Raw genomic sequence first — 24,772 nt, 5'->3', positions numbered from 1 at the left:
TTTTAGTCTTTATTGTCTTAGAAAATAATTATCTTTTCTTAGACCTGCGTATAAATATAAGAATGAGTTTTCAATAATTTAATTACCATTTTTCACTCTTTCTCTTTTAAAAATAATACTCATTAATTAAGTTTCATATTTTTACTTTACTAATTAATTTTCATTTTCTCACTTTTCCTTTTTTGAGGTCGAACTTTTAAATAATTACTTTCACTTATTTTCTCACTCTTTCGTTTTTAAGAAGAGACTTTGCAATAACTATCACTTTTCTCATGTTCCTTTTCTAAGAACAGACTTTTCGTTAATAAACTTTCACTTTTCTCATGTTCCTTTTTTTAAGAATAAACTTTTCAATAATTAAGTTTGCTCTTTTTCTATTTCTTCTGTTTTAAGAATAGGCCTTTTTGATAATTAAGTTGCACTTTTTATCTTTCTCTTTTGCTGTATTAATAAAAGCGAATTTTACACTTATCAGTCTTAAGAAGTGAAATGACTAACTAAGAATATTTATAAGCATAAATTATACAGGATATTTCTAAAAACGTAGCTACAAATTTATTTCTTCAAATACTTATTTTAGAATTTACAGCTTAAATAAAAATTACCTTGTTGAAGTGGTTATAACAAAAAGCATCGTAGTCATAGCAAACAAAAAGAATTGTCCATAGCAAGTCGTTAAGATAAGCGATTTCATTGGGATATATTTTACCAGGGATACATCAAATTAAGCTTTTATCTTCTAAATTTCTTGATAAATACCACAAATGTTCTATGCGAGATACTTTTGTTAAGTAACACACATCATGTCCAAAGGCTCAAACGTAAAATCATTCTTCATCTAGTCCTCCAAATATAGTAGACCTAATTCTAACTGTAATTTTTCTCCTTCTAGTTTTTCTGCTATTTCTCGTACCCATAATTTTCCCCTTATATGTGGTGAGGATGAGCTGTTAAAACTAATTATCTTGTTCCGCTATTGCCATCCGACTAGATAAATTCAAATTCTTTATTTTCCATGCCATTACGTGTATCACATCCTATATGCTTCAACGTTATTTCAAATAATCGGTTACTTGTAACTTAACACATTCGTTAGGAATGACCAAGATACACCAGCCATTTAATTATCTCATCACCAATACGTTGCTCAAGTTGCAACAAAGGGGGCGACCCAATGACACTATCCCCAATTCTATGCTCGCGAGAAAAGAGGAGCAAAGTTTCAATGTAGAACATCCCGGGGAATGAATGTAATGGCCTCCTCTGTCCAGTAGCAGACCAGTAACAGTTATTTAATTAAATATAAATAATTAAAATGATTTGGGAAATAAACCCTTAAGAAAAACCAATTCCACTGGTGTGCAAAACTTAAGCGACAGGTGTTCTTTTTGCCGTAACTCCACGAGAAATCATCTGATAGGCATAAAATTCAGAAATGAGAGACAGCATTTTGTATTTCAACGATGACTAAAGCATAGTTACGCAAAAATGAATGCAATGCATACAGCATGAAATCAAACAAAAAAAGGCTTTAATAAACTCATAGTATTGTTACACGTGATTCTCTGTACAAGAGGAAGAACAACAAGGAGATGTTCCTTAGTATGGAATATGCTAAGGAACCCTTACTACAACGGTTGCTTCGCACCGTCTCTTCACACTCAGTGCCAGATTGTCCAATAGATCTTGAGGTAAGAGTGCCCATTCCTTAATCATCAGCATCTGTTTCAGTTGTCGTGATTTTCCGGGAGGATGTAATCGTGCCGCAAGGCGTCTCTCCAGAGCATCTCATACATGTTCTATGGGGTTTGAATCAGAGGAGAAGGCTGGTAAATCCATTCGAGTGATATCTTTCCTTTCCAGAACGGCAGGAAACCGGTGTGGCCGTGCATTTTCATCCATAAAAATGAAGTCTGCTGCAATGGCACCTTGAAGCAGACGCACATAAGGAAGGATCACCTCCTGACAATAGCGATCTCCGGTTACAGAACCTTTGTCGAAAACGTAGAGCTCTGTCCGCCCGTTCATCATAATGGCCTGCCCAGATGAGAACTCCAGGACCACCGTAACGGTCTGTTTTTGCGATGTTACTGAGATGAAATCGTGTTTCGACCTCTCTCCAAATCAACTTCCGTTGAGAATCGCTTGTGGCACTTAAACGACTCTAATCCGTAAAGAGGACACGATTTCATAGATGAGATGTCCAGTTTTTGTGCTCCTTGCACCACTCTAAACGGTGGCATTGATAGCCAACTTTCAAAGGGATGCGGCGTTCAGGAAGGCGGGCGAATAGGCTACCTTTGTGAAAGCGTCTGGAGATAGTAAACCGCGACACTTGTCGCCCTGTTGCTGTACACAGTTGCTGAGCTATGGCTCTTGATGACTGATTTCGGGCTCTTTTCGCCTGCAAGACGATATATCAGTCATCAACTGCAGTTGCTTTCCTGGGGCAGCCACCAACTTTTCTAACAGCTGTACGTATGGTTTAGTAGGCTTTCCAAGCGAACGAAACGACACTGTTGTTGATTCCTAACTCTTCAGCTTTATTGGTCACACTACGCTCCTCCTCCAGCTTTCCGATCATTCTTCCACGTGTGAAATCCTCCAGGTGAATTCTTCTAGCCATTCACGAAGAATTCTAGAATTTCACGAAAGAACTCACTTGTATTTGCAGCGAATGTCTTTAATTGCGTCTCTGTTCTTTCTTTTATTGTAGTCACCGACCGCACGCGATTTGCGTACGCTCACGTCACCTATGACATTTTGTGCCTGACATTTGCATACGTATGACCTTACCACTGAATTGTGTATTCATTGTACTGATCTCAAGAACTCTTTTTCCGCAATTTCATGGCTATTTGATTAAAATTAATATTTTTGCTAAAGTTTTGCACACCAATGTATATAGAAGAAGGAAACGTATTTAAAAGAGCTTACTAATCTAGCATTTTTTTTTTATATTTTAAGAAATGTTCTTTATAAGTTTTACGTCAATGAAGAAAGCTAGCTAATTCTTACGCTCTTTGCCATATGAAAAGTTTTTATAGCTTCATTAAAATTAATGTTTATAGCTACTGTATTTTCAATGTAAAGGATAGCCAAAGCGTTAAAACTTTTTTGGCTCACCGGTGATTGAAGATAGCTTTCAATCAAGTTTGAAAAGCCTTTCTCGCAAGAAACAACTGAAACACACATTGTCCAAAATGTCTTAAATACCAAATATAAGGTAAAGACTGATTCTTTGAATAACCAATATAATGTGGAGATTTGTTCAGTTTCAATGCAGACCACTTTTTAACTTTGTCTCTTTCTGTATTCCTACATATAGGCACATATACTTAAAATTTCTTGGGGACCCTCTGATCAGAGGCCAGGATAGGTCTAAACCCGTCACCCACGATATATTTATCAAATCAATCCTGGTTTGATATTTAGTAAAATATGACCACGACCGTGAGGTGCCCATAGTGTAAATTTTATTCCAAATTGACAGAATTTTAACAGGGTTGATAGGAAAAGAATGACGCACATAAAAATAATTCTATTCACTTTTCTTTTAGCCCAAAAGTGCTATTAATCTCGAAATAAGGGTTTTTGTCGAATCACTACAAGTGCGTCTTTTCACTTTTCATTCGGGTCTGTTGACATGCGGCAAAATGTAAGATATGTACCTTTCAAACTGAATCTATCTGTTGTAGAATAAGAAAAAAGTTATTTGAAATCAGTAGATGCAGCTCATAAAAATGTATTTAATTCATGATCTATCTAATTAAAAATAGTCAATATTTTCGTAGAATGACAATGTATATATATTTAATATTTTTTTCATATTTCTTAACTTTTAATGAATTTTTGATTTAAAATCTCAACGATTTGATAACAAACAATGGCAATACTGTGCGGAAAGGAAAGCATTTTTATCTCCAGCGCGCGACACTCTCTATCATAAATTGTAAAGATGTGCTGTTTTTCATAATCTGTGATTCTGCCATTGAATTGAATTTTATGTGGCTTAAGTGTGATTTTTAATAAATAAAGTTAACACTTGAAACAATAATTATGAAGAGACAAAAAAATTTTGTAAGCCATCTTATTCAGGAAACTGAACATTGATATAATGAACTGAGAAAATACAGAAAAAATGCATGCTATATTTAGCACGGGATCGGGAATTCTAAACATATACTGCTAAGCTGCTTTTAAAATTTTTGTTATTTTGCTGTTGAAATGTATAAAGTGAGAAAAAATTGCGAAGAAAACGATGCTAATATTAAAGCTAAAAAGAGAAAAAAATGGGTTAGCAGGAGTGAGTGCAGGAGCAGATTGGTAGATTAGGAGCTCTGAAAGAGTAAAAAACTTAACGCTTTTGAGTTACTGTTAAAAGTTAAAATCTGAAAACTTTCAGATTTTTTTAATTATGTTGATTGAAGAACATTAACTTCATGATTTTAGTCAAATATGACCAAGAACGTTCTGATAACTAGAAAATTATCTTTGTTCTTCATGTATTTAAAATCACACAACATAAAACAGGCTCTTACGTGCAAACACAAAAATGTCTCGAATGAAACAAATATACTGATTAATTTAAACTAATAGAAATAAATATTCAGATTTTCCATTCAGCCATGCTAGCAGTGCTTCATTTCCTTCAAAAAAAATAGCACTTTCAAGTAAACGTCAGAAACGTTTATAAAGTGTCACCTCATTTAATGAAAGTTATTAAGAACAAAGTAGTAGATTTTTATACGAGTGAGAAGCTAAAAGAGATAAATTTATTGCATTTAACCCTTACAAAAATAGTCAAACATAAAAAAAAAGATTTTTGGAGCCTTAAAACTGTATAAAGCAAACGGATAATTTAACATCAAACAAAATTTTGTAAAAAGACCTCTAAAAATGGAATTAAAGAGATTAATAAATTGGGTTAAATCGAATTTGTTATAACAATTTGGCAATCCTTCAGTTTGAAACCTTATACCAGGCTCCAAATTACAAACAATTAAAAATATTTGAGTCAAAACAGAGCTACCGTAAATATATAATCAATTAATTCCGTATTGAAGTAAGCGAAAATTCAGCATAAATAGTGAATCTTACTTTCTTAGATGATTGATTAGAATCGTATTTTACATTTATATGTGTTTCATCTTAATATCAATGGATGGTACTAAATACTGTTACTGAGTATTTTTTTCTCTATCCTGTGCACTGCAGGGTAAAATAAAAATAAAAATCTGAAAGTAATGTAACGGCAAACAAGCAATATGAAGTAAAATTTATAAACCATTCTTTTCTCAGGTAACTGTAAACTGTCAGTTAAATAAAATCAGTGTGTTAAAATGGTGTGACTCTTTTCATTAAATAGCATCATTAAAATTAAAGAGTTAGTAGCCATTACTAGAAGAGTAATTTCAAATGGTTGAGTAACTGGAAAACTGTGCTTTAATCAAATGCAGTGCAGTCAAGTTAGATGTATCAAAAAGTTGGAGGGACTAATTATTAGAAACCTCTGTCTTAATATCCCAAACAAGATGACTACTCCAATGACTTAAAAGAAATCTAAAAATGTTATTCAATTCAAATTACTCAACAGATTTAACTTCGACTATTAAAGACAATTTCTAAAAGAGACAGTATTGCCTAGATCTGGACAGCCAAAACAGATCGTCATAAAACAGACCAGAAAAAAAATCTAGTCAGCAATTTAAAAATGAAAAGTTGAATGTTCTAATCTGCATTTAGTTTTGTATAAATCTACCTTATTCTTATGCAAGAGTCTTTATTTCAGTTATAAAACAAGAATATTTATCTCTAGGAAAAGAAATTACAGTCATCTATCCAAACTTGTTAGAAAATAAATCTTTGAAGCAGACAATATTTTCTTCATAAATTATTCAAAAATATATAAACAACCTCTGTAATATAAATTCGGTGCACCGAAGCATGCCTGTGTTTCTACTGCAAGACATTCTTCATAAAGGCACAGAAAAGAGATTTAGAGATTAAAAGAGATGAAGCCACCAATTTTTCACATGAAGAGAGCAGAGTAGGGAGAGTGTCAATAACTAAGAAGATCGAAGAGAGCATCTGAACGAGTTAACGAGAAAATGAAGCCCCGCTTCTGTTAAATGTAGTTGAGGAAATGGAAAGTTAAAAGGAAATGGAGGAAATCTTCTTTGAGAATTTCAATCCAAACATGCGGGTATTATGAACTTGCTATTAACAGCACCGCTGCCTTAGTCCTTGTTCCACGAGTGAAAAGAAAATCTTTAACATAATATGTTAATTTCACGGAATATCGCAGTTATTACGTAGTAAATCTTGTCTATTATTGTTTTTTTTAAAAAAAGGCGTGCAGTCCTGAAGTTATTTAACCCTTTCAGCCCTAGAATTCTTAAGACGCACAAACAAAGTCTGCAAAATATTTTTATAGGTGTTAGAAGAACTGCTTTACAACATATTGACCACTTCCTACTTGATTTGTGGATCTTAGAATGTCCTGGCGATTGTCACATTCAGGTCTCTAAGATTAAAGGTGAGTCATAAAGCACATGTGGACAAGTAGAAAGATAACACTTCTGTCGGCGAATAGTAAAACAATCTCTAAATACCGATGAAATAAAAAATGGCAAACGCCACCACCAGAGCTGAAAGGGTTAATGTTATTAATAAGAACCATAAATGAAGTGCGTATCTCATAGCACAGCGTTAAGTCTAAAAGCTGGGATGGAATTTTCGTTCTTAAACTAATTTTTTTCATGCAAAGAAATCTCTTCAAATGAGTTCATGTCTAAGAATATTGATTGAGAAATTACACGGAAAGTTTCAGGATCGTTTACTTGGAGGCCCGGTTTCAAGGAATATCAAAGGCTTATAAATATCATCGGTTTCAAGGCTACTGTACGGCTTCAAGGAATATACTTTGATATTCCTTGAAGCCGAGCAGAATTCATAATTATTAATACTCATTTTAAATTATCTCCGTAGTCTTTTAGGTCTATTCAGTATACCAATCGTACAGTTTGAGTTGAATTATTAAGTGATGATTATAACACTCCCTTTTATCTATTAATTCAGTATTGAGGAACCTTGTGAACAACTAAGCGAATATTCGCTCAAGTTCAGAATTAGAAACGTAAACTCAAGAAGGGTTAATTATCCTTTATTGCCCAAAGTAAAGGTATACAGTCGGCTCCTTTCTCAGGGCGTACAGCAAAGCCTCCACTTGGGCTTAAACTCTAAAGTGTAAGAAATAAGAACTAACTAATGACCAATTAAAGAGATTAAGCCGAAGCTAACACAAATCTAAACTAGTTGGCCCCTAAATATCGAATTATCTAGCGAAGCTATCAAGGGCACGTAATACGGCCGAGCGTTGTAACAGCTTAGAGAGACGTCGCCAAAAGGCAAGCGTGCGCTATTCAGAAATTCTGATTCTCTCTCTCGAAGTCAGTGGAACTTCGACTTAAATACCACTCCATCTTATTTGCATTAAACGCGATTCTAAAATCTCATTCTGGTAAAGAATTGTAAGCTGAAGCTAAAAGAGATAAAAAAGGTGCATAAACTTGAAAATAACTGTTATAAACTTAGGATAAACTTACAACACCTTCGATTAGCAAGCTACTACAGTCAATTCTCGATTTACTGTATTGCGCTTTGCTAAGTTGCCTTGCATAAGTTGAGATTATTTATTGCAAAACAACGAAAAAAGTAGGATTATATACCATCAGTTTAAGATAAACTGGCTACCTGACAGAAAGTATTAAAAGGAAACGAAATTCGTGTGATAACAGCAGACTCTCAGATAATAGCATAGTAATATTTGAAAGTCGTTTCTGTCCGTAAGAGTATGTAATTTAACTATATAACCAGAGTTTCTGAGCAGTGTTCAGTAAAAAACAAAAAATACTCACTTCTCATTTCTTTATGCGAGTATAAACTCGACGACATTATTCAAGTTCCAGGCAGATACAGTTCTTGTATCTGCAAGGGTTACTTTTGCGTTGATAGATAGTTCAAGATCTACAGAACAGCTTAAAGCACAAACACAAATATTTTTATGTATAAGCTGAGAATTTTTAAGAAATTTTCTTCTAGTCAAGTTCGGAGGTAGGTTTTAGAAAACTTTCTTCTATTCAAGTTTGGAGGTAGGTTTATAGAAGAGATCAGGATGACTTACAAATAATTCGAATCCAAAAAATGGTATTATAGGTAAAATAATTAAAACTATTTTTATTTAAACCTCAAAATGTTTTATTCCAGTAGGCCGAGTGGTTAAGACATCTAAACACTGGTAGTTCGATCCAGGTTTGAACAAGGCGAATGGGCTAACAGTATGGCTGGATTTCTTGTTTTCTCCTGTGTGTTACGTGAATACGAGGCAGTGTTTCTTAAACAGTCCTCGACAAAGACTCCCCTCCTCTTAGGCAGAAAGTTTTCATATGCATACCCATATTAATCTAGTCTTAAACAAGCGCCTAGACATTGGGTTCTCATCTATCCCACAGCTCCGCACTCTCGGCTGCTCGCCAGACGTCATTTCCGTTTGAGAAGATGTAAATAAGTTGGGAGGGGGGGTTGAACCAAAGATAACGTGGTTGTCGTCTTTCTCAGATCCGTATTATTCCATGCAGCTCTTAAATATCGTGTCCCCTCAAAATATACATTTTTAAATGGTTAATGATGGTTTTTTACTTCTGTTGTTATAATGTTACCTATAATATTAAGCAGATAAGTTTTTATGAGTAACATTATAATGAAATAATATATTTCGAATGATATTTTTTTTTAATATTTACCTTTCGGAAGATGTTAGGTGTTACATCCAATAAATGATTTCTGTAAAATAAAGATTATTATCATTTTATTGGCTCTGTGAGATGACTGAGAAGTTTTATGCACTCCCAGAGTCACCAAAATTAACAAACTGGTGTGGTGTAATCTAAATTCAAATGACTTCAAACTGCATAAAAATAACAAAATGTATAATTTTTCTATTTTATTTATAATGATGTTCTAAGGAATTTAAATGCTATTTAAAATCTGTAGTATTGTTAAGGATGTTATGAATAAGGACAGGCAGTTGTGTCAAACTAAAATGCTGAAAGCGGTACGTAAATAGATAAAGAAAAATGTCTTTAAAATATAGTTCGGGAAAAATGAATATGTTAACTGTGTTAAGTTGTGAATTCATTAACGCACTTCATGTACTTCATGAATTCCAGAGAAAATATGCTAATGAATAATAAATACCATGGTCAAGAATTACCTAAACAAACAGCAAAAAAAAAAAAAAAAAAAGATTCCCTACCTTGATACATAAGAAAGGAATATCACCATGTAACACATTGTTCACTTGTGTCAATATCATAGGCATTTTCTTCAGATTCTCCATTGACAAGTTGTATCTGTTAAAATGCCCCTGAGGCAGGAAAACAATCATCTGCTGATGGGACAGGTGCATATTTAAAACATAGCGATTCACAGGATTCGTAACGATATCAAACATGTTTTCACAATGCTTGAACCTACACCTTTTTCAACGTAAATATTGAGACACATTTTTCATCACATCAAATGCATACAAAGAGGCTACTAAATTTAGATTCTGTTTCTCCAGGGAAGCTTGTATTTGAGAGAAATATGAAGCTATAAATGTGAGACTCTTATTTAGAGATGCCTTTTTAAATAACGCCTAAGCATTTTAATCGAAGAACATAAAAAATATTGACAGCATCTGTGGTTTTGACAAAATACTAGTCATTAGGGCCAACCTTACTGTATTTTCTGCCCACGAAAGCATACAGAAAGTAAAAATCTGTTAATCACCCTTCACTGAAACCAGAAATAACTGAATAAAGATAGAACATTTCACAAAGAAATCTATAAAAAAACTTCAGTATTTGGCATTCTGTGCAATCACCCTACCTCCGCCTCTTAAAAACGCTACTACTCACCAAAATAGCAAGCTCACGCTACCATATTCCTCACTTTTTCAAAACTGGATTTACAGGCAACAATATATCAACTGCAATCTTACTAAAGACTTTTGCTCTAGTAGGTAATTCTAAAAACATCCTTTTTACATTAGAAATAAGTTTGGAATTGTCTGCGAACAATTCATGAAACTTTTCGGCAAGGTGTACAGGGTGTGCATTTTAGATACAGTATTTTGAGAAACGACCCTATAAATGCCTCAGCTTTTTTATACATCTCATCATTCAGGAAAAGAATGGCATAGTCATGTTTACTTCTATTAAGACGAAATAAATTCTATTGATGAAACTTGAGATATACCGAAACTGTTGGTTTCTTTCTACATCTGCTATCAGAAGGAATATATATGATATTTTAAGGTGTAAGGTTTTAGTTTCAATGTTACATATGAATTTTACCACAGCATTCATTCATGAAAATGAATTGCTGTCCAAAATCACACTTTGGATATCCTAAACTGCACCAATGTAAGCAGTATGTCAATATGTTCTTCTTAAAATAGATTTATAGGGAATTTATCACTTTCAAAATATCTTTTTGCAGATGGACTTTTAACTTTCCAAAATGTCATTCAATTCAAATCATTCATGAACTACTTATGACATGACATGCAGCTGTAAACACCAGTAAATGTTTTGTTGTTTCATTGGCATTACACTTCCTCTTAATTGTATGTTTGTGCTATGCTACAAAATAAAATTTTTGAGCACTAAGTGGTTTTTCTGGTGCTTATGTATCAATAAAAGTGTCTATTCCAAATTCTTTTGAAAAATTGTTCATTTTCCCTATCATTAAAAGCTCTTTCTTAAGCTTGGCAGTATAGCACATAAGGCAAAGCAAAGAAAGAAATGAAACTGAGAGAAGAAATTTTGACAGAACCTAGTCATCACTCTAGCATTCATGCTGCTAAGTTCGTCAACAATAACCTTCCTGAGAAGGAGCATTTCATACATTTATTTTTTTAGGTAATTTCTAATTATCACACCCCACCACCACCAAAAATTATAAATTTGTTGCTAACTTTGGAGAGAGATGTTTATTTGAGTACTTTTGTGTCTATTTTAATAATGCATCCAGTGCCACCTATTTCTTTTTTTCTACAATACACACATACTCCTTTTTTTTTTTTTTTTTTTTTTTTTTTTTTTTTTTTTTGTGCTACTGTTTGATTTCTTGGACACAGCATTGGAATCAAAATTTTAAAATAAGAAGGTTAAAAAAAAGAGGTCCATAAAGCCTTTAACCCTTTGATGGGCGGCGAGACGGCTTTTTTTATCAGTTTTTATCTCCAAGATGACAGCTGCAAAATTCTGTTTAAAATACATACAATAATACCTTTCAGTTTCCTAAATATATAACAGATGGTGGCACTAGTAATTCATAGAAATCATGTAGGAAAAAATTCTTTGCAGGTCTAATTTTGAAGCATTTTTCGTTTTAATTTCTTATGCAATTTAAATCATTTGGACAACTTTTGGTATTAGAATGAATATTTTTTTTGCAGATAAAAAGTATTATTTGAATTCATATATATATATTAATTAAAAATGGTTGAAATGAAAAGGTGGGACAAATTTGTCCCATCACGCATGTAGGAAATACTGCTACTAGGGGACAGGACTATTGAAAATGTTTTCCGAACATTTGTTCCATTGTGATTTTGTACTTTCGGTTTAATATTCTGAAATTTTTTTGGTAGGTTTATGGTTATTTCTAAGGTATCACAAACTATAATAATCATATGAGATATGTTGATTAATTTGACCACTTAAAAATGTTTATATCACACTGAGAGAAAAAGTGTCAAATGGTGGCACAGAATTTTTTTTCATTTCCTTGATGTTTGTGTAGTTAATTCATTCATATTGTGTAAACAGTTACCCGCAGAGTGAGAACATTTAAAATCTCTAAAATTGTTTAAAATGTATATAGCTGGAAATTTACTGAATATGAGTTCTATAGAGAAAAAAATACCAGAGTCCTGTACATGTAAAGTAATAGTAAAATTAATATAAGTTAATTTTACTAATACATAGGTCATCAAATGAATTTTCAATATAATGTAATTTTTAAACAATGAAAATTTTAAGAAGAATGTTGCCCCTGAATATTTGTCTTGTTATTTATCATAACTGTGAGAGGAAAATTTTGTACTGATGTCCGAATTAAATTTTTCATTATTTTTCTTCTTTTTGTTTGTTTAAAGGTTCTTTGCTGTACAATTTTTTTATTAGCTGGTATGTTTACAGTTGGAGGTTCAAAGTGTGGTATACTCGTATTTATTGCAGATTTATAAATTTTCTCCATTTTAGTTACTTCATTAGGTGTTGTTATTGAGTTTAGTAAGCTTGTAAATTTATTCAGCAGTGCTATTTTTCTTTCTGCTAATGTCAAAGTTATGTGATGTACTTTGCATTAATTCATTTACTATTACTATATCATTTGTGTCGTCTATTATCAATGAAGGATCATTACAGGAATCATGAACTGTATCTGCTGGACTGTTTTTCTGCATCTGGCATAAATAATGAATATGCTTACACATATTCCACTTAATTGAAGAATCTATACATGTGCACATATATGTGTGTATGCATACATTACATTCAGTACACTTCAATTCACAGTTACCCTCACTGATCACTTTTTGTATGGTATACAAGTCTAAATTGTTTTCTGATGAAATAATCCAGCCACTTTCATTTTGTATAATTTGTGATGACAGTGTTAAGCTGGTTTTATATCTGTTTCTCAAGTCTAATTTTACTTGTCAATTTTCCTTTATTTGATTTAATGATTCTATCAAACATTTTATCCCTAATAAATTTCATAATTGCATGCACAGCCTTATCAAATCTTCTAACATTTTTTCCATGTAAATAAATATATGTACTTTAATGTTCGATGCATTCTTTCAATATGTATATTTGTATTTAATCCACAATGAACTCTGTGACAATAAGCCCAAGTAGTTGCATCTTTTAAATAATGTCTTGAAAAATAATTAGCAAAATCAAGTGTATCGGGATCAGTTTTCAAGTAATTTAACACAGCTTCTGCTGCAGTATTAAAACTCTGTATACACATTCTTGTAAAGAAGTGCGGAGAACCTGATACTCTTGGGCTTGTTTTTCTCTACCACTGATTTTTTTTTAAATTCTTTCGCCATGCACGGTCAACATGCCATGCACAAAAGAGGCGTTTTTCACGTGTGCCCATCTCTGAAACCTATACATTAAAAAAAGAATCAGCCATATCTGACATGAAAACTTTTGGTTGTAATGTGCCAATGCTTTGCTTGATTATTGAGAAGAATATAGACAAAACTGGTTGGTCACTTCGATTCGAAATTAAAAATGCACAAGGAAATCCTTCTCTTAAATTGTTGACAGTTAATAAAACTATAAGCTCAAAGCCATATGCATTCATGCCATGAGTGCCATCTATACATACAGTTAGTCAATAAAGTCTGCATACATCAAGAAAAGTAATATCAAATCCAAATTTATGGTGCGAAAAGAGTAGTTTCTTAAAGTTTTTTTTTTTTTAATATATATATATTTAGTTTCAATAAGAGACTTTGAAATTATTTAACTGTAATATTTTCATATCTAATAATTTATGCACACTAAATTTTAAAAATAAGTGGTCAGAAATCAAAGCCAATAAAGTTTGCGTACAACGCGAAGGAGGCGGGGTATTTCTTATCTAACTTTTAAACTTCAAACTTGAGAATGCAAAGAAGGTTACACTTTCAAGGTCATTGACTTCCAAAGCAAATTTCACGTTGATTGGAAGTTGTTATTTCTATTTTCTTTGACGAAAATGACAACCAATAAAGAAATTCTTTTAGTTACGAGACAACTAATTATCAAATTGAGAGATGAGGATAAAACTCTTCGTTATATTGGTAAAACAATTGGAAAACCATTTTCTAGTGGGCAAAGAATTATTCAAAACTATCTTGACACTGATAGTCTTGCTTTAAAACCAAGATGTGGGAGACCGAAGAAGCTAATGCAGAGGGAAAAAAGAAAAATTCTTTTACGAATTAAACAAAATCCTAAACTTTCTGCTACAAGCATTGCAAAAGACATTTTTTTAACTAGCAACAAGGAAATTTCTCCTGAAACTGTACGAAAAGTGCTGCGAAAGGCTGATTATCATGGACGCAAACCCAGGTCTAAGCCATACGTTTCCGAGACAAATAGAAAGAAAAGAATTGCTTTTGCCAAAACATATTTAAACTCTTCTCAGGACTTCTAGAACAATGTAATTTGGTCAGATGAAAGTAAATTTACAATATTTAAAGTTAATGGCCACCCTATTGTATGGAGAAAACCAGGAACAGAACTGAATCTGAGAAATTAAAATCCAACTGTCAAACATGGAGCTGGCGGTGTAATGGTATGGGGGTGTATGTCGTCGAAAGGAGATGGAAACTTTCACATTATTGATAAAGTCATGGATAAGTATGTTTATCTGGATATTCTGAAGAAAAATCTACGAGACAGTGCCCGAAATTTAAACCTTTCTAATACCTTTATTTTCCAACAAGACAACGACCCGAAACATAGAGCTAAAATTGTGAACATAGAGCTAAAATTGTGAAGGAATTTTAGCTCTATGTCTTCTCTATCACACTCCAAGACAATTGCGTACTCCTCCACAGTCACCAGACCTCAATCCAATCGAACATTTGTGGGCAAAATTAGAGAAACGAATTCGAAAACACAATATTACATCGCAAAATGAGCTAATTAGTAAATTGCAGAAAGAATGGGCGAAATTTATGTCGGATGACACTTAAAAACTAGTTCAGTCAATGCCCAGACATCTGCAGGCTGTTTTGAAGAATAAAGGGTATCCTACAAAGTATTGAAGTAATGTAGAAAACTTATATTTTACTTTTTTTTTTTTTTTTTTTTTGAAAGTGCACGCAGACTTATTGGATGGAATTTCTGAGTTTTTTGAAAAAATTTAAAAAGTATTACACTGATATTATTTACTTTTTATTTAAGCTTACAATTTTAGCTAATAGAAGAAAAATATGCAATGATTAAAAAACATTTTTCTATGCTTTAAGTGTTTTTTTAATTTAAAATTTAGTCTGTACACAGACTTTTGTAGCTAACTGTATGCAGTCTGAACTAAATTTTTTTAGCATTTCACTTTGTGATTATTGTCATCATATTTGTCATTATGATGAGAATAAAATCTTCATCGTTAAGGAATGTATGTGTTGGGGATATTACACCTTGTGCCTTATAATATAACATGCATGAAATCGTGAACTAAGCATTTCATTCACCCACATGTCAACCCTCACATAGTCATTACTATGCTTTAGAAGACCAGCGGTCGAGCAGTAAAGTCGCTGAACACTGGTAGTTCGGTCCGAGGTTCGAATCCCGCGAATGAGCTGGCTGCATGGGCGTTTTCGTGGTTTTCCCCATGTGTAATGTGTATACGAGCCAGTTTCCCTTAGAAAGTCCTCCCTTCCTTTAGGCAGATAGCCCTCGTGTGCTTTGCCATAATTAAATACACCAACACCATTACTATGCTTTACTGCACTGGAAGCTAACTCAAAACTTCGTTCAATGTTTTGCAGATCTTTTTTTGTTATTAGATGCAATCGTTCGAGGCCAGAATCAGATATGGAATCGTGAATTTCATCCAAAATTGCATCAAATGGTACTTTAGCAGCTATTTTTGATGCAATAAAGGTTCTATCCTTACTTGAAAGGAAAAGATGACTCATATCATTTTCATGGCCTACATGTGTTTTCTGGAAATATGCATAGTATTCCTCTCGTTTTGATTTGTCCAATTTTATTTTCGCAGGACAATAAGCATTAATTTTTTTACTGCCCAGTAGCTTTATGTGTCGCTTTCCAGAACTCTGTGAATGAAAATGCCCTGAACGGTGACATGTAAAATATGTAACTGTACCAGTGGTTTTCAGATACATGTATTATAAATTTCGACTTTATTTTCTAAATCATCTTTCCATTCATGAAAACTTTCATAGGATTCAAATTTTAATTCTGATGTTTCAAGTTTTACATCATGAACTTGTAAAAAGTGTTCATTTATCAACTCATTTTCAAAATCCCCTTTACACAAAGAACATTTATACTGTCTCTTAGTTGAAATGTGATCACCATTACAACTAGAGTCACATATTTTGAGTTTGGATGTTTCACATACTTTTAAATTTAGAGACTGCAATATGTGTTCATCCGTTGGATGGCATTTTATTACATGCCTTTTCAAGTTAAATTTGGGAAAAAAGAATTTCCCACGTCCGCATGGAAACTTGTTTGATGTAATCATATCCGTAGAAATATCCGAATTAGTTTGATTATTTTCATCAGATTGAACATTTGGCTCTGAAAAGGGCACTTTATTAAAGTGATCATTTGGTCCTGAAAAGGACCGTTTTGTTTTAAAATGATCAGAGATGTTTGATCAAATTAGCTTGTAAACACTCGACTACGAAAATTGCAATACGAGGATTTCCGTTCACTAGCTATTCTATCATTTGAGACCCCTCCCCACAACCGGAAATGACATACTGCGAGCGAAGAGAGTGTGGAACTCTGGGATAGATGAGAACCCAATATCTAGGCGCTTGTTAACCTTAATAGCAGTATCCGACTCAGAAATAACTCACTCTTAGAAAACATTCTGAGGTAACTCGTTATTTTAGTCTTAACTTCATTTTCATCTACCTAGTAGAGAAAGTTATCTCTCCTGTTCCAGCCATACCATTCTCAGTGAATGTGAAAGCTTTTAGTTTAAAATTAGTATAATACTAAATTCATTTAGTTTCGATTAAAATTTAAAGGGTAATACTTAATTAAGGGAAAAGGCTTATGGGATCAGCTACTTTTAAAATGTCAAAATATGCCAAAATTATGACTGATTTTAAAAATCAGTATCTTTGTAACTAATTAATTTATTAATAGTAACATTTCGTATTCTTAGTTTGATATCTTTGATATTGTATTTGCTATTTTACTTTATGTTCCATATGTTAAAATAGTTTAAATAAAGAAAAAATAAAATATCTTCTTCATTTCAATAAAATTAAAATGCTTACCATACACCATTATTGGTAGGCAAATCACTATTTCTAGTTATGTTATCTTAAGATAGAAAAATAAGTAATACTTAAAATTATCAACTTCAAAAATAATCGAATTGTATTTTCCTAAAATAATATTTTTTTATTTTTTAGACTCCAAAGACTGCTATTTTTTAAACATAAAATTCATACTAATTTTTAAACATTTCATACGAGAAATGTAATAGCTGGTCGTTTAATACCCACATAAGATTTAAACAATTCAGAAGATTTTGAAAATTTGACTAACGGGCTTAGAGATATCGAGCTGGCAAGCAGAAGAATTACAGTTTTGAGAAATATACAGTTAAGGATATATTTCCCTTTTCACTGCTAAGAGAAAAATTCATTTCTCTAGCAGGAGCTCCTGGTAATTTATTTTACATGAATTTCTTTCAAAGCCTGAAAACTTTTAACGCGTAATAGATAAATTCAAGCTAGCACATTTCTAGTAAATCATTTCTTTTTTCATTTATTATTAATGTTTAGATCACAGAAGATTCATCCTACACCGATATTGGAGTCCCAGGTTACCATAGACGAACATTGCCTCTGCACATGGACCCTCCTGTTGAGTATGCAGACGTCTACAGGCGTGGGACGCGGACTCAAGTGCTCCCCATGCCCGTCAGTGATGCCTTAGCTAATCAGGAGTTGTCTTTGATTGGCAGTGTCCATAGCACAATGGTAAGTAATTCGAATCTCAATTTATTATTCCTCCTATATTTATTAATTATATATTAAACATTACAAAGAACTTTCCAATAAGCATAAATTTTCATTCTCCGTTGTTATAAAGAGTTCAGTGTAATTCTAGATCACTAGACAACAACGCATACATGCTTGTATATGTCAATACTAGTGCTAGTTTCTCTCTTAGCTTTGTTTGTCGTAATCAACATACAGGAGTTCACAGCAATCTTCCTTGGCGAATAATTTTTATGTTTTGACTAAGGAAGGTCAGATTTATTTCAGACTTAGATTTCGTTAGAAGTTAGATTTATTCGAGACTCAAAGATTCTTAAGTTTATTCGAGAGTTAAAGATAAGTGTTTCAAGGTCTTTCAACCTGCAGCACATGGTCAATGCATGTATTTCAAAGACGCCCAAGTGAGAATTAAAAATGAACCACATACTCACCGGCAGAGAATCTCAACTGACGAAGACAGAATGAGTACCAGATGCTTCAGGAAAATAAAAATATGTGCAGTTTTAAACAATTGTTTCGTGTGTTCGAATAAAAGTCATAGTTTCCATTTTCGGGAAGAGAAAATTATCACTCGCACTAATTCGTCTTTTAATTTAGGTTTCCTAGAAGCTTCGGAAATATTTTTATACGATAATGTGGTGTTTCTGTAAGAAACATGGAAAAGTCGGTTCCAAGCCTCATCTTCCTTCGTTTAGACCTATCCAAATTTACATGTGGAACACTACAACTTTTGCTACGTTTATCGTAATTGGTCTGGTTTGTTGAAGTAGTTCCAATGAAACGGCAGACAAACTTAAATAGTTGACTTTGGGTTGTTAACAGAAAAGAGCTATAATTAAATTACGGAAGTTGTACAAAACAATATATTTACGTATTAACAATATTAATTTCATTTAACATTTAACATTCTGCATTATTCTCCTTGCGGTTTAAAATAGTAATTCAGACGTTTTGTAATATACAATTAGGGTTTAAATTTGGTAGTTAACGCCTGGTTTTTAGAGAGACGTTAATATAATATTTTGAGACTTTATTATCTACTAAATAATTAATTAAAAGGTTGATCTGAAGGTAATTAACTGCAGTACAGACGTTTTAATTCTATGTATTTGATTGAGAATAGTGTTATTAATAACCTTTTTCGAAATACTGGATTCCCAGTGATTAAATGTAATAGTTTTAAACTTGAAGTCTCTTCTTTTATTATAAAGTTTAATATTTTGGATATCAAAAGTATATAAATCTAAATAATTAATTTGTTTTTGAATAGTATTAGTTTTAATGGTTAAAATATTTGATAAATATTACATTCTTCTATTTTCCCTAAGTTAGTAATTGCAATGATATCATCAATGTATCTAGAAGTATTATTGAAGTAAATTTTATCCCTTTGTGTAACAGATTTGTGTTATAGATTTTGGTAGATATTCTTTGATGAAAAGGTACAGGTTGCACACAAAAATGGAGAATAATGTTCCCATAGGTATCATGTTTATTTGTTGGAAGACAGAGTCCTTATATTGTACGTAATTATTAAGAAGTGCGCGATTAAGGAGACTTTGCAATTTTCTACTGAAATAAATGTAAGAATTTAAGGAAACGTTTTAGTTAGTGAAACGAAACTGTTTTAACTCTCAGCAAGTTGAATAAAGGTATATAGATTTTTAAAATCATAATAATTAATTTCTTTTATTTCGAATTTTTTAAGTGTGGAAAGAGCAAAAAATGTTATTGGTTATAATTTAATTATAAAAATATTCTTTATAAACTGATTCAAAAATAAATGCACAGATTTTTTTTTAAGTTGGAGAGCAAAATCTTATCACTTGCCTTTTTGTAGTTTTGAGTACCGTTACTTAAAACAGAATTTATGAAACGAAATTTTATGAAATTTTGGCAAGGCATAAAGTTTAGAAAATTTATTGCAGTCAGATTTGATAGAAATTTTAAGGTTCTTGTGAAAATGTTTAATTTTATTGATAACAGAAGTAGATAATATTGGAATTCGTTTTTTGGTAAGTAATAGTCTGTGTAAGTTCTGTTTCAGTAAGCGAATTCTAAATCTTCTTTCAGATAATACTTAAATTAGACCTTTAAAAGTTTAAAATAGACCTTTAAAAATTTATCTTTTACCTTTTATAGCTCTCCTTAAGCTCTAGAACTTTATTTTCAATTATATTCCTGTTAAGGGGAAATCGTAACTTATTATACTGAAAAACAAATATTATTTTTAATGTAAGTTTTCTGAAAGTTAATGCAATCCCAACATCTAACATTTTGTTAAAATCGACCCAGAAAAATGATTAACTCACAGCAGATTAATATCAATAACTTTACGAATCCGAGTTGCCAGTATATGCGTTGACAGAGCAAAATATCGAAACCAAAAACTTTGATACTACCAAATGAATTCCAGATATGAGGGCTATCATGCGTGAAATAAATACTGCCATTTCATGAAAGGCAAATATTTAACATTAAATGCTGAATAATCGGTATTATTTTCAAGCAGTAAATATTACTGTGTATACAGTAAATATTTTGAAAGTCATACGTAAATTAAAATATCGTTTCAGCTGATAGTATAGGATGTAGAAGATGTATAGATTGATATTTCGTTTACTTTGAATAAGCATTAAGTTAATAATACTATTTCATTACTCATGTAATAACGGAGAGCTTTTAGTAAATTTTCAATATTGTAATTTGAACATTGGGTTATAAATGAGTTAAAAATAATGTTAAATTAATTCAATCACAAAAATAATGTTGTAAGTTAAATAAATGAAGAAATTTTAGATTTTTTACTTAATTCCACTAGCCGATCTCTTTGTCTTAAAGGCAAGTCCGGATAGGGTGTTATTGTCCTTCGTTTGACCTCTGAATATTGTTATCCTTCATTTCATCTTCAGTTCCATTCGCAGTATTCCTCAGCAAAAGTGATTACATCTAGATTAAGACTAGCAGAACATGTATCCTTTATTTGTTTCAGCATTTTCCACAATGTAACAGAAATGAAGAATTATATTTTACTCGTTTAAGCGTCAGCGCAACTGAAGAAGCAAAAAATCTTCCAGTTGTTTTCGAATGGTTTATATAACTGAGAACAGAAACAAAATTCGCCACGTTATTGCCAAATCGTCAAATGATACATATGGCAAAGAACTGGGAAAATCGTGAAAGAGAAACTGTCGGTGCCAAAAGTGCCTTGTCATTCTATAATGTTCTCACCTGTTTTTCGAATAAACGCTGAAGGTGAACAGGCTGAAGCTGAGTGTTGTGTCGATTGCATTTACAGTTATTTCCTCAAATGAAGGAGGATTCAGGATACTTTCAAATTTCAGCAGGCGTGGTTGTGCCTCATTGGTATACTGAGGTACGTCTCTGCTTGAATTACGAACTCACATGACTTTGGATTGGTCGGCATGAGGAAGATGACCTAATATTGTTTAGATAGGCATAAATGTCCTCTGGTGTTATACCAAGTAATTGTTTGCTTTCAGAGAAGATAAAGACAATGTTTATATTCCGCTATTTCCAGCAACATTAGAGGGAATCCAGAACAAAGATTCAGCTCTTTGGCGACCATCGGCAGGGAAATGTTACAATATGTATAGGCAGAACTGGAATGTCATTTGGGCGTGTGTTGTGTGACAACAAGAACAATAATCAAACATTCAGAGCGAAATATCTAAAATCTGAGACATTTTTTTAATGTAATATTCATTTTTTTAATTTGTAGTACTTTACAAAATACCAAATTTTGGAAAGCTATAAATTATTTATATCAACTCCTTATATTGTTTTATTACGCTAGCATTATTTGTGAAAGATTTAAGTTGTTTTGTGTCATAAATATGGAAATTAATTTCCTCTTGATAACTTTTAGCCTCAATGCTCAAGAGACAGAAACTCTTTATTTCCATTTCTGCCGAGGACTAAAAAAAATGAAACTTACATGGAAAAAAGGCAAAGTATTTTTCCAAAAGAAATATTCATAGGATAGTCACAGGAGGTAGAAAAATCCAGGAACACAACAAATGCATTATTTGGTTGATGTATTTTTGTCTGTAGATCTTTTGTCGCCCATGGTAACAGAGCGAAAAAATAGGTGATCAAAGTGATGCTTGGTGCTTCTAAGTATTTTCCATCTTATGCATCGGAAGAACTAATAGTACTCTTTGTTCTGGGAAAAGATGGTACAGGCACTGGTGTTCTGGTGGTTATCGATGGTTGATATTATCAAAGAAATCTTTGATGATTATCCGTGCTGCTGAAGGCAGTCAACTGTGAAATGAAGGACTCGGAGATTGCAAATGTTTTGTTTGGAATAACAAAATAACGTTCTTGAATAAAAATACTTTGAAAGGATTCAAACTCGTGATTATTTTCCGAAAGAGTATTTGAAACTTTCGGAATGTAATTTTGATTCTGTTTTTGTTTATTTATTTTACTATTCTATCAAATTTCTTTCTTTATTCTTAACATTACTTTAAGTTATAATTAACAGAGTTTTTTTAGTTATGTTAACATTTTCTTGTTTTCTAATTTTGCTATTGTTGTTTCATCGCTTCCAATTCAACCCATTCCAGAAGTGTCTGACACATATTTGATACTTAAGAACTATTAAGAAAGCGTCAGAATATAACAGTTAATAGTCATGAATGTAAAGTTTTAAAACCAGATCATTTTCCATAAACTTTAATGCATGAATGTTTTTCATTAGCTTAACATATTAGTTTAACGTAATACATAGAATGAGACTGAAACAGTTCTTGTAGCAGTTAAGTATCTCAAAATTCGTAGTTGTTGGGAAAAGTCTATGAGAAAATTTAATGTTTATAGGCGTAAATATAACAGCTTTAAACATAAAAAAGCACATAAAGCTCTCTCCAAAGTTAGTCCATATAACACTTCTGCGTGTTTTTATGAACTGTGTAGCCAATCCCGCTGAGTTAATTTCGAATGCATTAATTTGATAGAGCTCATTAAACTAAAATTATACGCAAGACATTAATTCACGAGTTTAATATCATTTTCAATTTTAATGAGATTCATAAAAAAACGCGATGAATAAATATTCTAAACCTAAATAAATGGACAAATTAAAGTAACAAGTTAGATTCATTCACTAGATAAAATTCCTAGTTTTGTAACAGAATATAAGGATATAACTCTTGCAGCTTTATGTTTGAAGACGCCAGTTTAGAACGTCATTTATACAAATTGCAATCATTTCTTTTTCTAGTTGTGTGGCGTATGATGTCGTAGTAATTGAACCAAAGCACGCTAAAAGGTATCCACCTATAATGGCAAGCATTTTGATAGATGCACAGCATGCTAGATGAGTCAAGCTTGAAAGATAAATTCAAAAATTTTTAACAGCTTCAGTACTTCAGATTTTAAATTAATATCTTTAATAGGTACTTATATACTAGCGAAAGTACCCGTTGCTAGTTAAGTTAGATTAAGAGTAATATATCTAACAACAGAGATAACGATACCGCTGTAATCCTTTTCTAATAACGGTGCAAAATATATGACTCATACATTTTTCATGATGCGATACGAAACCCACGAAAAATAAACGAATTCTCTCTCATCATATCAGAAACAATGGCACTCCGTTTTTTCATGATTTTCGTCTTTCATATCAAATGGTCGTAAAAGCTCAAGTTCCATCGAATATTTCGCCTATATTCAATTTTAGTCGATTAAATGTTTCCAAAACATTTATCAAAATTCATCAGAAATTAATAACGCTAACAAACAAATAAACACACAAAAAGGCATTCTTCTTTTTTTATATATAGATTTTGTAAAATTAACAAATTTTTGATTAACAAACTCAACGATTTGAATGCGACCAGTAGCAAAACTTTTCGAAATAAGGCATTTTTATCTCCAACGCGCGAAACTATTGCCACTCGGAAAAATGAGTGCGAAAATTTCAGAGTTTTAAATTAATATCTCGGCTGATTTAAACACGTACGAAGTTGGGAATAGTCGAAATGCCTCCCCACGAAATTTTGGAATCGGGAATAATGTTTGGCAATGCTATTTTTATTTCATTGTAAAACTTCGAAATTCTTTATTAACAAACTCTATGATTTGAAAGCGAGCAGTGGCAACACTTCTCGAAATAAAGCAGATTTTTATCTCCAGCGTGCGAGACTGTTGCTACTTGGAAAATGAGAGCGAAAATTAGCGTTTTCAAAAATTTTAATTAATATCTCTGATTTTTTTTTAAGTGGACTTCGACCTTTTCCAGGACTCAGAAAAGAATTGTAAAAGGTTTGATGACGATAGCTATACTAGTAACTAAATTAATCACGAACAAACACATACATAGATATTGTTTATACATATATATATATATACATATATATAGTTATAGACAGTTATTGTTATATATATGTGGTGATCAAAAAATTCTTTTCGGATACGTGAACCCCTAACGACCTAACCTCTCAACTAATCGGAATGAAATTTCACGTATTGGTATTTCAAGGCACGCACTCTAGATTGCCATAATTTAAAACAATAGTTTTCTAATGCTTATGGTTACAGAGAAACAACTTCGAAATTTTAGAATGGCAACGGCCACTTTTTCCTGAGCAATTTAATCATTGCATTGAGTAACTATGGCGTTGCGAACGATACCCGTGTGACGAAAAGTGTCCGTGTAAGACATTTGAAAAGAAGAGTATTGTAAAGGACCAACAACAACACAAGAAAAGAGCGGGGAAATTTTATTGGAATTAACAAATTTTCAACGTGTACGAGGTTTCAAGATAGAGCCATCTCCCGAACTTACTTCGATGAATTTCTGGTTCTGGGATAATCTGAAATCTAAGGTGTACACAGCAAATCCACGAGATTCGTCAAAATTGTAAGATGCCATTAAGATTGTAAGATTAAATTGTAAGATGC

General features: G+C 32.2%; 1 protein-coding gene across 1 annotated transcript in view; it reads left to right on the top strand.

Annotated features, from left to right (window-relative positions):
- The window catches only part of LOC118185857 (cell surface glycoprotein MUC18-like), a 1,126,921-nt gene that overhangs the window by 1,070,157 nt on the left and 31,992 nt on the right, over positions 1–24,772 (top strand). Inside the window, exon 13 of the mRNA XM_085820901.1 lies at positions 17,621–17,818. Coding sequence (XP_085677027.1) covers positions 17,621–17,818 — 198 coding nt within the window. The remainder of the gene's footprint in view (positions 1–17,620; positions 17,819–24,772) is intronic.

The sequence above is a fragment of the Stegodyphus dumicola genome, chromosome 7 (assembly GCF_044657685.1).
Source record: "Stegodyphus dumicola isolate Sdum_Otavi_A_Nest chromosome 7, ASM4465768v1".
Lineage (NCBI taxonomy): Eukaryota > Metazoa > Arthropoda > Arachnida > Araneae > Eresidae > Stegodyphus > Stegodyphus dumicola.
The sequence above is the reverse complement of the archived record's forward strand: the minus strand, read 5'-3'. Positions and strand labels throughout refer to the sequence as shown.